This window comes from Camelus bactrianus, chromosome 10 (genome assembly GCF_048773025.1).
Source record: "Camelus bactrianus isolate YW-2024 breed Bactrian camel chromosome 10, ASM4877302v1, whole genome shotgun sequence".
In the NCBI taxonomy this organism is placed as follows: domain Eukaryota; kingdom Metazoa; phylum Chordata; class Mammalia; order Artiodactyla; family Camelidae; genus Camelus; species Camelus bactrianus.
Genome location: NC_133548.1, coordinates 14,070,562 through 14,084,841, shown reverse-complemented (window position 1 = coordinate 14,084,841; position 14,280 = coordinate 14,070,562). Strand labels below are relative to the sequence as shown.

General features: G+C 40.0%; 1 protein-coding gene across 6 annotated transcripts in view; it reads right to left on the bottom strand.

Moving 5' to 3' along the window:
- The window catches only part of AGBL2 (AGBL carboxypeptidase 2), a 41,263-nt gene that overhangs the window by 17,135 nt on the left and 9,848 nt on the right, over window positions 1-14,280 (bottom strand). For all 6 annotated transcript variants that reach the window (XR_012509590.1, XM_010964530.3, XM_045524088.2 and 3 more), the window contains exons 8-13: window positions 9,007-9,160; window positions 6,527-7,309; window positions 4,876-5,032; window positions 2,525-2,651; window positions 1,892-1,992; window positions 774-892 (exon numbers count right to left, since the gene is read on the bottom strand). Coding sequence is in view for 5 of the 6 variants with exons in the window: in XM_010964530.3 (XP_010962832.2) it covers window positions 774-892; window positions 1,892-1,992; window positions 2,525-2,651; window positions 4,876-5,032; window positions 6,527-7,309; window positions 9,007-9,160 (1,441 nt within the window). In the remaining variant the exon portion in view is untranslated. The remainder of the gene's footprint in view (window positions 1-773; window positions 893-1,891; window positions 1,993-2,524; window positions 2,652-4,875; window positions 5,033-6,526; window positions 7,310-9,006; window positions 9,161-14,280) is intronic.

Sequence of the window (14,280 nt, the reverse complement as noted above, 5' to 3'; positions counted from 1 at the left end):
TCTCCACTGAACTCCAGACTCATATAGCCAACTGCCTATTCAGCATCTCCATTTAGACATCTAATAGACACTTCAAACTGAACACGCCCAACGTGAGCTTCCTATCTTCACCACCCCCCAACCTTCTCCACCCCCCAACCTTCTCCACCCTCTTCATTTTACCATCTCAGTTAAAGACAACTCCATCCAACCGATTATGGAGTCATTCTCTTTTTCTCTCATGTCCCACATCCAATCCATAAGCAAATCTTAATGTTTGAAACTTCAAAATACATCTAGAATCCAACCAATTCCCATACCCCAAGCACTACTGCTTGAGTCTAAGCCACCATCACCTTTCTCCCATAGTATTACAACAGCCTTCTAATGAGTGTCCCTGCTTAGACTTTCCTCTTTACAATCTATTTTCCACATGGCAGCCTCAGTATTCCTACTGAAACTAAAACCAAAGTCAGGTCATGATACTTCTCTACTTAAAACCCCCTAAAGGGTTTGCATCTCCCTTGAAGTAAAAGACAAAGGCTTTACAATTGCCTAAAAGCAATACATTACTTGCCTGTGCATCTCCCTAACCCTTTCCAGCTTCTAGAAAAAAAGTTGTCAGAGAACAGGCACTTGATCCATAGTTGTTGAAGGAATGAAGTGTGCTAAGTTGCCATGATTTACTCAATATTTTGTACCTGAGATGCAGAACTAACAAAACAAGAGAGTAAGCAAAACAGTAATTAAAAAAAAGTTAGAACCTATTTTTTCTTTGAAATGAAGTTTGTTACCTGGATTCAATGTCAGACAAAGAGATGTCACTCCAACTTCCTTCTAAATCCGTATCTTTGAATTTCTTATGGATTTCCTGTTGTAAGAGCGCCTTAAGCTCTGCTAGACACTGCATGAACTGCGGAAGTGAAAAAAACTATTTTTGATTATTCCTTTATTTATTAATCAGGTATTTATTAAGTATATGCTGAGGACATAAAGATGAGTAAGCTGTAACTTTGGCCCCTAAGGCCATGTTAACAGCAAGTTACAGGAGCTGTAGGAACAGACAGAAGTGTTTTTAGGGCAGAAAATCAATGAACATTGCTTTAGCCACTTTTTCCTGACTACAGCCAATTATAAACTTCTTGCAAAGGTCAGGTTTATTTTATTTTTGAATAGCAAGGAAGGAAAAGTTAGAATGGGGTTGTTGAGATTTGGGCCTATGGCAAATATGCAGGCCCCATGTGTGGTCAAATTCTCTTAAGTATTTTTTATTAAATAGCTGCATCCAGAGTGGTACATATCGTGTGCTCCCAGGGCTGATGTTTCACAGGGGGTATAAGAGGTGAGTCAGAGACCATCAGAACAGACTCCTTTTTGAGAAGCTGAGTGATGAAGGGAAACAAATAATCTCCTGGAAAAATGAGGCCAAAGGAGGCCTCTGTGACTTAGGATGGGGGCAGCTTGAAAGCATCTACAGTTGAGCAGAAGAAGGAAAGGAAAAAACTGTGGTCACAGAAAACAGAGCAGGTAATTAATGAGGCAGGACCTCAGGGAGGTCATAGGGGAGGTTGGCAAGTGCACCAAGGGCAGGGGTAGTTTTGGAGAAGAGAAAGGACACCTGATTTTCTAAAACAGGAGAAAGGGAAGCAAGAATTGGTGCTCCAGGGGTAAGCCTGGAAGTGACGGCGAGATGTGCTGAGAGGAAGCTGGCGGGAGGGCCTCTCTCCTCGGGGAGTGTGAGGTTTCACCCACCATTTGCTGAGAGTTTGCAGCAAATTGTCTTTGATTTAAAAACTTCAGAAAAATATTAAGAGGAAAATAAAGATCACCTAGAATCCCACTGGGCTTACTTTGGACCCATGTGAAACTGATCACAGTAACATCACCAGATTTCTTGACACTCCATTTTTACCTTGGTTCGGTCAGGATCACAGAAATCCAGAAGGGTGTCACAGACATGATAACCTAGGGATTTTAGATCCTCAGTGGTGAAGTGAGTGTCTCTTTTATTGCCTGGGGAAAAAATCCATAACACTTCTCATTAAATCTTAATGAGCAAATGCAAATCTAATCTATGAATATCTCATTAAAAACACCACCTCTGATTCTAAAATATTATGCTCCTGGACTGGGTCTCCTAGTTTTAGTTTGTTTCAGAAGAATCTCTGACAATGAACAAGTGTGCAGTTATGATGGCTACAATTACTGAGGTTTTCCTTTGTGGCGGGCACTTTGCCAAGTGCTTTACACGCAGTGCCTCATTGAGTCAGACCTGTAATGCAGGCACTATTATCACTGCCAGTTAAAGGAAGTTCAAACCCAGATCTGCCTGATTCCAGGTCCTGAGCAGCCACTATGCTGTACTATCTTATCAACTATATTTCGCACTCATATTTTGGGTTCTCAAATTTAGCATTAAGGCACAGGCAAGAAAATCCTCTAGGTCAGTTATCTCCCCAACATTCAAGGGGATTTCATCTCCCCAGTGCTTTGCTTGGTTTCCCCTTTTGCCATGCAGGCCTATGATACCCCAAAGAGAGCTCACCCAGGGTGGACCCGCCGAAGGTAGACTCCATGGTATAGCTGTTTAGGATTCCCATCCGCCACATCACAACACGTCCTGTTCCTTCTTTGCACTTTTGCACCTTAAAATTACAACTATGAAAAGAGAACTAAAGAAAAATCCAAATCCTCTGTTAATCGTAAGCTGGCAAATGTAAAATGTCTAAGATTCATTAATATGATACAAAAATGGTTTCCTTCAGGTCTATATATTATTTCCTAATGTATGGTCCAGAAAATACTAATTCTAAGTGATGCTAATAGATATTACAGAGGAAAAACTGAGTTCTGTAGTCACAGTGGTTAGGGGGATGAAGGTTTAACAAACTTAACAGGCTTCCTCTGCAGGACCTCTCAGAGCACTTACCATGTAATTGTGGACTGTGACCCTCCAAAGGGGAGGGACTACATTCTACATTCTACATTCTGATGTTCACTGCCATGAACCCTTCCTTCTCTTCCCCAACTTACACTTTGCAGGACTTCCTTGAACGCCTGCTTGGGAATGTCAGCTTATTTTATTTAATTTTTTTCATTTTCTATTTTTTTTTTAACACCTTTATCATGGTATGGTTCCTGTACAGTAAACTACACACATACAATTTCAGATGTACAATTTGATGAATTTTGATAGACGTATACACCAATGAAACCACTACCACAATCAAGATAGCTAATGTTAGCTTACTTCAGCATTCAAGGCACTAGCCAGCCTTTCTAACACTTATTTTCTACCTTGCCCCAACCCGAACCCTTGGATCCAGTTGGGTTTATCCTCTATCTGCGACTGGAGTATGTCCCAGCCCTACAGTCTCTGCCTAGAACTCTCCCGCTCCCTCACACTGACATTCTTCCTGGCTTGGAGTTCAGTATCCTCCACTGTCTTTCATGACCCCCCCAACTCCTTCCTCCTTTGGAGTTGGTAACATATACTTGGCACCTATCCCAGCCTAACTTATCCTGTTGAGAATGTTTGACATTTGGAAGGCATCTCACTCCCAGTGATTTCTAAATTGTGCTCTCTGAAATCCAGGGGTTCTCCTGAGGAGCTCTGGGGAGCTCCTGCCGCAGCGACCAGGAGGAGGCAGGACGGGCAGGCTTCCACGCCCTCCACGTGCTTCCATTAGTGCAGATCTGCTTTTCTTTGTTTTAGATACTGGGTTCTGGATGTGATTATATGAAAAAAAAAAAAAAAAAAAAAAAAAAAAAGAGAGATCCCTGGAAAAAAATAGGAAGACTAAAAAAGGAAAAGAAAAAGAAAGATGGGAGAGAGGGAGAATGAAGAAAAACTTCCTTTTTCTTTTTCTTACATAGAAGAGTAGCAGATACAAAATATTTGTCCTGTATGTCCTTATGTGAGAAAATATGCACTATCATTTTACTACTTTTCTAAATCCAACCTAACTTCTTCTTTCTAATGACAGTTACATTTTGCAGATCTGTTCATGATGTTGAAAGCCAGCTTCTAAACAAGTGCCCACACAGCTGTCACAGAGCTGTTACTCAGTCGACTGTTAAGGACTGTCAAGCTGTTTTCATTAGCCCTTTCATATCTTACAGTTCTACGTGACCTTGTATTACCTGAACTTTTCTGTGGCGGCTCATATAACACTAGCATTTTGTTTGTCCTTCAATCCCTTCTTCCACTGACAATGACAGGATGAACAATGACAGAGAACTCCATCTAGTAAGACTTTGAACTTGTGCCCAGCAAAGTAGCCAGAGCAATTTAAAAAAAATCATCCTTATTGAGATATAACTCACATACCATAAAACTGACACATTTAAAGCACATAATTCAATGGTTTAAATATATTCACAGGTTTGTGCAACCATCACCACAGCCTAAGTTTAGAACATTTTCATTTTCCCCAAAAGAAACCCAGTCCCCATTAGCAGTCACTCCTCACACCACCCTCCCTGGACCAGCTCCAGGAAATCAATCAACTAGCTTCTGTCTATATAGTTGTGCCTCTTCTGAACATTTCATAGAATGGAATCAGGTAATATGTGGCCTTTTGTGTCTGGCTTCTTCCACTTAGCATAATGTTTTCAAGGGTCATACATGTCCTAGCATATCAGTACTTAACTATTTTTATTGCTAAATAACATTCCATTGTATAGATATACTACATTTTATTTATCTTTTTGTTGGTCGATGGATACATAGTAATCCTTAAAGCCACACCTTTCTAAATTTTTGAAGTCAAGGTTGCTGGGACTTACCCAGATAATGAAGAGATACAAAGCAGCAAATCAAACACGGCCTAGAGGAAGCAGTGAGTTATCCTTCTCCCTTCTGTCAATGGACAGAAAGTTACCTTACTTGCTTACCTTATCTGGTGCATTTTTGCTTAACATTAAAGGAAAGACTCGCTCATGAAGCCAGAATTTGCGATCGTTGTTATTGCAGCCATACAGGAAGATATTATTCTTACGGCTGTGGCCATGGAAATCACAATACAAGAGAACCTCCCTTTCTTCAAGAAGTCTGTTGGAAAAAAAAAAAAAGAGCAGTCTATTGAGAGGGCAAAGGATTCAGTGGACATACAAATGCATGAGAATAATCAAGGGTCCTTTGTAGTCTCTTCCTTAAGTATGTCTGTTGTTACTTTGCCTTCTAAGAAAATTTTAACTCCTAATGGCCCCCAAAGGACCCTGTCCCCAACCTCAGCCTCTGCTGGAAACATGACACTGGTTCTCCTTGCCCGAGTTGGTCAGAGGGACTTGAAATGGGTGATGGAAAGGCCTTGTGTAAACTGAGAAGAAAGTGGAGAAAATCTATTTAAAGAAAGCTCACTCTAGTGCAGACCTGTCGAAAGAGGAGGAGAGAGGCTGTTATTGCAGGGAGGGAAAAGAACCAAAGAAGGCCTTGGTTTCTGACATTCCAGGGCTAGCTCCTCTGAGACTCAGCTCTTCTTTGTCTCCTGATCACCAGGACATCCATTTAATCTTCCAAGCACGGTCACCTTCTTTATGTTGATGATGAAGAAGAGGATAACAACAATGTCACACGTTTACAATGCGCAGGGTACTGCACTAAACAGACTACATGGATTATCTCATTGAAGCCTCACGGTAAGCACCCAAGGCAGGCATTACTATCCCCATGCTACAGATAAGGAATCTGAAGCACAGGGAGGTTAAATCACTGAAGTGGTCACAGAACCAACCAGTAGTGAAACCAGGTCTCAGACTCAGGCCTGTCTGACCCCCAGGTACAAGCTCTACAAGCTCTTAGCTATTCTGCCTACCAACCCAACACCACTCCCAGCCTTTCACACAGATGTGGGGAGAAAGTGTGTGTGGCCACATGTTCTTATGTGCGGCAGTCTCATTTCCAGTGAAACGGAAGCTTCTTTAAGGTGGGTGCTATTACATCATAGGCTTCAACTGTTTTTACAAAGGCTTGGAAAATGTAGACTGATTTAGTATTCTTTCTTTATGAGAGGCAATATAAGATGGCAATAAGGAACTCATACTCTGCAACCAGAGAACCAGCTGTATGACCCTGGGCAAGTTATTTAACCTTCCTGAGCCCTAACTTCTTCATCATATACAAAATGGGGATATTGATTGTGCTACCTCATAGGGTGAATGTGACGATTAAATGGGTCACTTGGGGAAGGCACTGAGAATACTGCCTGTCATACCTAAGCAGTGTCTAATTATTAGGTGCCATTATTATTATTATGACACATGTTTCATCAAGAAGACCTATGAACTCCTTGACTTCTGACCTTTTCCACTCAGTCGCTTCACTTATAAGTGAAATGCCTCTAGCTGAAATGCTGTATGCTCAGTTTCAACCGAATGATAAGACATGATTTCAAAGTTTGAAAATGAACAAACCCACGTGGCTGCAAAGAGAACAGCGAAGACTATCTCCAAAGCCACACCGCAGTCCTCCAACATCAGAGGAGACCTCACACCATCAGACAGTGCTCATAGCATCCAGAGAAAGAGCAGCAGGTAGAGCTCTCACCTCTTGATCATGTTCCTGGTGTGCCAGACGCAGGGGAAAGACTCCTTCAGAATGGTTTTATAATGCCTGTTCAAGTCCCTTCCGGCCAGCGAACACCGATAATTCCCCACGATCACCCCGTCTGGATTTAACATGGGAACCACTTTGAAGATAAAGGTATCTCTGAGGAGCTGGGCGTCTGGGGAGTTGCTCAGGATGAAGTCCAAAAAGCCCTTCATGATCCAGGAGCCGTTACTTTCCCCGGGGTGCACTCTGGCACTCAAGACCACAGCTTTCTTCGCAGCTGCCTCTTGAGGGGTGCGGGCTGGGTTGGTGATGGTGAGCAGGTAGACGGTGTTTCCTGCTAGGCTCTGGCATAAAGTTCGGAGTTTGCAGAACTGAGACTGGACAGGGTTGTTTGTCACCGACAGTAGGTAGCACTGCAAGTCGGTGTACGTATAAGGGTAGAAGTGTGCAAAGAAGCAGGTGTCCTGGTCATGTGGAAACTGAATGGTCCACGTGAGACAGTACAAGGGCTGCTGCCCATCATCCGAGTTGTTCCTGTAGTACTTGATTTCATCTCCTTCCCTCCTCCAGCCGATGCTGTGGGTTTTGGCATCCAATTGGGAATAAAAGAGAGGCTTCATCCCGACAGTATAAAGGCTCTTGGGCTTTAGCAAGTTGACGATGGTGAAGCGGTAGGTGGCATCCTTTCTGGTGTTCTGAACTCGAAAATAAAACCACTGCGTGTGCTTTCTTGTGTAGAGGTCAGTTCGCAAGGTGAGTTCATACGTGTAGGTGTCTCTGTAATAGAGAAAACAGAAGAATATCTCTGTCATTCCATACCCCCTTCAAAAAACATAGGGGAAAATGCTGTTTTCCCCAATTAAAAAACAGGTCTTATTACAACAGAAAAGCCTGCTCCTTCAAACATTTATTTTCTCATTTCCTTTGTTCTCTAACTCACATATTAGGCTAGCAGGAACTTGAGGGAAGATAATTTTTTGGGGGTGGGACAGGAAGAGTCTCAAACTCACAGTGCTGCACAGCATGTCTGGGAATGCTATGAGCTTCTTGGCATCTTTCTAGAGCATCCAATAGCAGTTTCTAACCACTTCAACACATTTCTCTGAAACACACTGAAGAGCAGTGAAGCCAGAGCCCTCTGCTGGCTTTCGGTCACATCCTGGACACCGTCACTGCAGAGGAGACCCTTCAGCCCTCTGTGCTGTTTTATAACCGATCATCACTTATTTGAAAATAAGGGGGCATCTCTGGAATGCTTTCACCTGTTGAACTTGCAGAAGACAAGACACAAATGCCAAAAACCACGAGACCAAGTTCACTCACGTGCCTAAACAGCGAAATGCAAGTTAAAATAGGATGTCATTCCCCCCTCCATCTCATCAACATACCAATGTTGGGAAACAGGCACTCTCACACACTGCTGATGGGGGCTGAAATCACAGGGAGGGCATTTTGGCAAAAACTAGCAACAGTGAAGTGAGTGAATCCTGGCCCAACAATTTTATTTCTAGACTGTATCTCATAAAATCACACATAATTTATAAATATAAATGCCTGAGTGTTAATTCATTAAGAAAAAATTATAAACATCTTAATTTCCCATCAGTTAGGGTCAAGGTAAATAAAATATGGAGTATCCATACAATAGGACAGTCTGAGCTGTTAAACACGAGGAGTTACATCTGTGATACTGCTTTAGAAAAACACCTAAAATTTATTAAATGGAGAAAAGCAACATGAAAAGCAGTATGTATACCATTTTCCTAATATATATATTAATATATAACTTGTGCATATTACACATATACAGAGGGAGAGAGAAAAATTAATAAAGTATTATCAGTTGTTGCATCCGAGAGGTATGATTATAAGACTTCAATTTTTTATGTTGGCATAAAAATATATAGTATTTTTATTAATACTATAAAAAATAATAAGCAGAAACCCCAATTAAATAAAATTGGGAGATCAGCAGGGGGAGCTCTCATGCCCTGCAGCCACAGCCAAGCCCAACAAGAAGACTTTCTTTCCCGGCAAGGACTCAGCCAATAAAAAGCCATGGACCCTCTGTTTACTCTGGGCCTCCCAACTCCCTTTTCCTCACTGTGAAAGCCTTCTCCTTCCCTTGCAGCGTGGGACTTGCACGTGGTTTCCCAGGATTGCAGACCCTGAATTGCCATCCTCTACAGATCCTAATAAATGGATGCAGAAACAGCTGATGGACTATCTGTTTCAGGTCAACAATACAAATTTCAAATGTGCACTAATTTCTTTTGGAAGCAGAAAAAACAATTTGGATAAATTTTTATTCTGGGGGAAAACACAAGTCACAATTATTCCATTTTTCTTCATCATCCTCGTAATTCTTTCTCATCACTTCTTTCAGAAACTCTCCTGGCTCCTAACACGATTCCTGAAGACAGTTCTGTTATTTCAATCATCATCCCTTTGGGAAATTCCTCTTTGTTACTCACACTCTGACAGCTTTTTGCAGGTTCCCACTCTCAAACCTCGATTCGAACAGTAGAGTATTATCTTCTGGTCCTTGCAAGGTGACAGCGAGTTCCTTGATAACCCCTCGTTTGCCTCCCACTCTGGAACGGGTGAAATAGGAATCCTCCGTGGGCACTGCAGACAAGATGGATGTATTCAGGCCAGGATCTACTCAGAATCCATTTATTCAGCAAATATTTATTGAGCCCTCCGCGTTGACTATTCTAGGTTAACAACAGTGAGATTTCAAATTTTCAATTGTCCTTGCTGAGACTTTTAATTTTTAAAAATGTATTTCTTCGAAGAACTTTAAGTGGTTTAGAGGACTTCCTTTTGCTGCCTGGCTACCCTTGGCATCTCAGATACTTCCTGTACCCATCTAAACCCTCATTTAAAAGGAGGTTGGCAAAAAATGACATTCCAAGTGGAGCACCTGAAAACATTTGCAATCTTATTCTACAAAAACAAACAAAAAAACCCAAATAGTACTTATTAATAAAAAAAAAAAAAAAGAGAGAGAAGAGAAACGGAAAAACAAAAAAGAGAAAATAAAGTACAGTCCTTATCATTTTTTTGGTGTATCCTTCCAGATTTAAATTTAACAAAAACAGAAGTTTGAGAAGAATTGCCATGGGTAGTTTGCCTGAGATGGGAACCAAAATGTCATAATAGTTAGTGAAAAGGTTATGATTGAAATTTTATCTTTAACATGAAGCTAAAACAAAAAATTATGAAGTTTATTTTTATTCTTATTTAAGAAAACTTATAAAACTTGGAAGAATAATCAGTTGTTGATTTTTTTTTTTGGGTGGGCTTGCAATTTTTCAGATGAATTCAGTTAGGGTGTCATGTGACACCTTTGATTTTTGCAGTTGCTTTTGCAAAACTCTTGTAGGGCTCCAGTGAATGAGAATTAATAAAATGGCCACACTTAGGCTAACAGATTGCTTATTCTTATACTTGCCCTTAAAACGGTCAATTAACCTGACTGACCAGTTGCTACTCACAGCTCCAGGCCCATTGTTAAAATAAAGCTATTAATTTTACTGCTTCTGCTTTATTCCAGTAATCAAAAGTAATAATTATGCTTGGTCTCTGAGTCATTCTCCAGGGAGAAGGTCACGGGACTGTAACCTTATGAAATAGCTTGAGTTACCAAGAAGATCACACCTTGGGTGCTTATAAGATAAAGAGATTGAAAGAGCAACAACCACTAGCCTCTGTACAACTGGTCACCTGGAGACACCATGATGCCACTCTGAGTCTTATAAGAAGAAAATAATCCTGTTGTTATCTATGCTTTATTAAGCTATGGCTATATAATCACCCTGCCCCATTCCCAAGATGGGTTCATAGTTTAGAAAGCACTAGCCTGCTGTGAGGACCCTTTGCCCAGCAAAGCAATAAAGCTGCCTCTTTTCTTCTAAGCTCTAAGACTCTGTCTCTGAGTTATTTGGCTCATCAGGGATGGGGGCTGATCTTTCAGCAACACCAGTTTTCTGAAGGCCTTTCTTTGTACCACAATATTCTTCTCAGTGTGTCCAGAATAATCTATTTTGTCATCTTTTGTTGATTTTTCTCTTTAACTGTTAACTGATAAAAAATTTCTAGATTCTTATTTGTCAGTGGCTTTGCAAATGATACAAGCAATTTATCAATTTCATACAATCCTGAATCTCCTGTAAGTTCACTTTGCAACTGATTTTTAGTGTATTTGCTTCACACTGTCAGATGTTAATAATATTTACCAATCAGCAAGTGACTGATGCCAACAAAGACGCTGTCCATGGGGCTTGCTGATAACACAAGCATTTAACAGAAATGTGTATGGGGCCTGATTTTATAAGTAGTTAGTTCATTAGCAAATATTTTCAAATTATGATGACTTTTGCTTTGATATGCAATCTTGTCACTGCGGAGATTTAGCAAATAAATATTTGGATAATAAATGAAAGCAAAGGAGAAAGCAAGCATATGAAGTGAGTGAAAGAAAAAAACAAGCACAGAGGAAGTAGCAGCAGCAGCAAGAGAACGTGTAACCCAATTACGAGCCGAGGACCTGGGCTGTTCAGTCTCTTCATGGAACCACAATCAAAGTTCAGACCAGCAACCAGGTATCATTAATATAAGGATTTCAATATATTCTTGAGTCTCTCAGATAACATTAAAAATGATCCAACAGAGGAGGCGGGGAATAGCTCAGTGGCAGAGCACATACGTAGCATGCACGAGCTCCTGGGTTCAATCCCCAGGGCCTCCATTTAAAAGAAAAAAAAAAAGATCCAATTCATAGCCCACAGTGACATTTCTCAAAAAACAAAACCTCTTTCTGTTTTGCCCCCAATATTCTTATAGCATGTAGTTGCTCTAGGGCTCCTAAAACGATAAACTCCCAGATTCTCCCTGGAGCCCCATCTCAGTTTTCTGTTCCTTCATTCCTCCAGTAGAGTGGGCTCAACTCTCCTAGATGAATCCAAAGGACAAGAAGATCAAGACAGCTGCCACAAAGGTGTGTTAACAAGACAACAAGGACTGCTCACAACAGCTGCAGTCACCAGGAGAGTGAGCTCTCGGCCCCAGGGCTTCTTCCTATGCAGAAATACCCCTGAATAAAACAGATGAGGCAATGGGGATTCATGGGCATCAGGTTTACTGAAAATGACTACAGCAAGGTCAACGAGAGGTAAATCAGGCTTACAGTATCCAATAATTTCTGAGGTTGTAGGAGTAGGACATTCCCTGTTATTTATAACCCAAGTCTACCCACTTATGATCTCAGATTTTAAAGTCTCCCAAACTCCTCAGACATTCCATAAGGTGGAGCTAGGTGCACCGTGAGTTGCTTCACCTTTTTATTTCACTGCATATAGCTTTTCCCAAAATATTATTAACATGAGAACTCAAAATCAAGGCAACTGGGAATGCAGCATGTGCAATCACATGTCAGCTGGGCCTTCTCTGCAAAAATTGGCTCATTTTTTTTCTCTCCTTGTAGGAATATAAACACACTGTAGCCAGGGGGAGGGTATAGCTCAAGTGGTGGAGCACAAGCTTAGCATACAGGAGGTCCTGGGTTCAATCCCCAGTACTTCCTCCAGAAGTGAACAAACCTAGTTACCTCTCCCTGCCCAAATAAAGTAGTTAAATAATATAATAATAAATTAATTAAAAAAACACACATTTGTGGCCCTTTTATATTTTTGGTTATTTCTCCAAAACCTCCCCTGATTCCACCAACTTAATACATTCTATTTCTATTAATTATATTTAGTACATATTCTTCCTCCAATAAAATAGATTTCCTTTCTGACCCTTACTATGTATTGGCTCCTTGTTCTTTAACATGACATTTCCTTTCTGTCTTAAATGTTACTATTATCACCTGCCTCACATCCTCCCCAGAACTTTTTTTTTTGATGCTGTAAACTCACATTTTTCAGTTTATTTATTTCATGCATTAGGCATGTGTTCCACATGGGTCTATGGGAGTTGTTCTGAGAAACTGAATGTGTGGCTTTCTTCTCTTAACAGATTTGAAGCTTATTTATTTTCTTTTTGATGTATGGACATCTCAATATAACAAAAATGTTTCACATCATTTGTAAGTCACCGAATTCAGCCTGGCCCTGTGTACAGCAGAATTTTTACTTCTTTTAAACACTTTTTAATTATGACATCTCCCCAGCACTTTTTATAGTCTATTTTCATTATAGCTATTTTAGTGGGTGTGAAGTTGATTCATCCTTTCCATAAATATCCTTTATCAAGCAGAGGAAATTTCCTTCAATTTCTGGTTTTTGGAATGTTCTAATCATGAAAGGCTGGATTTTGTTGAGTACATTTTCTGCATTGGTTGAGTTGATGATGTATTTTTCCCCCTTTGTTCTATTAATGTGGTGGGTTACATTGATTTTCTTATGTTGAATCACCTTTGGATTCCTAGAACAAATCTCCCTTAATCATGGTGTATAATCCTTTTAATATGCTGCTGGACTTGGTTTGCTGGTATTTGGTTGAGGATTTTTGCATTTATATTCATGAGGAATACTGATCTATAGTTTTCTTGTGGTGACTTTGTCTGGCTTTGAATACTGGTTTCATAAGAAGAGCTGGGAAATATTTCCTCCTTCTCCTCTGTTTTCAAACTGATTAAAAATTAGTACTGTTTCATCTTTAAATTCTTGAAACAATTCAGACAAAACCTGTCAAGTCATCTGGGTCAGGGATTTCTTTGTAAGAAGACTATAAATTAGTAATTTAATTTCTTTGTTACAACTTATTCACACTTTTTATTTCTTCCTGAGTCAGTTTTGGTAAATTTGCTTTTCCAACATTTTTTTTCTGTTCATCTATGTTAATTTGCTAACAAAGTTGTTAATAGCATTACCTTATTGTAATTCTTTTGATTTCTACAGAGTTGATGTTTATGTCCCCGTTCATTCCTGATTTTGATAATTTGTGTCTCCTCCCTTTTTCTTGGTAGGTCTGGCCAAACTTTTGTCAATTTTGTTGATGTTTCTGAAGAATCAGGTTTTAGTTTGATTTTCTGGATTATTTTTCTGCTTTCTATTTCACTTATTTCCACTTTCATCTTTATTATTTTCATCCTTCTGCTTGCTTTGGACTTAGTTTGCTCTTGTTTTTCTAATGTATGAAGGTGGAAGCTCAGGTAGGTGATGTGGGGCCCTTCTTCCTTTCCATTATAGGCATTCAAAGCCATAAATTTAGCTTGCAGTGCTTTAGCTGTATCCCATAGACACTGATATGTTATCTTATTTTCACTTGGCTCAAAACATTTTTGAACTCTTACGATTTCTTTAACCCATGGCTTACTTAGAAGTGTGTCGTTCAATTTCCAAATATTTGTACATTTCCCAGATTTCATCCTGTTGATTTTTAATTTAATTCTACAGTGGTCAGAAAATATATTTTGTAGGGCTTCAATCCTTTTAAATGTATTAGGACTTGCTTCACAACCTAGCATATGGTGTATCCTGGGGAATTTACCATGTGCCCTTGAAAAGAACGTGTATTTTATTGTTGGGTACGGTGTCCTGCACGTTTTTATAAAAGACATGCATTTTACCCCTAGCATGCCTACAAATTAATGCAGGAAGCCACAGAGTAAATGACAGTCAAATGCACATACCACACAGTACTCACTATAGTACAGGAGATGGAGAAAAGAAGAGCAAATTCCCCAAAGATTCAACATCTGATTTTCAGAAAGGAGAATAGTAAGGAAGAAGCTGTAA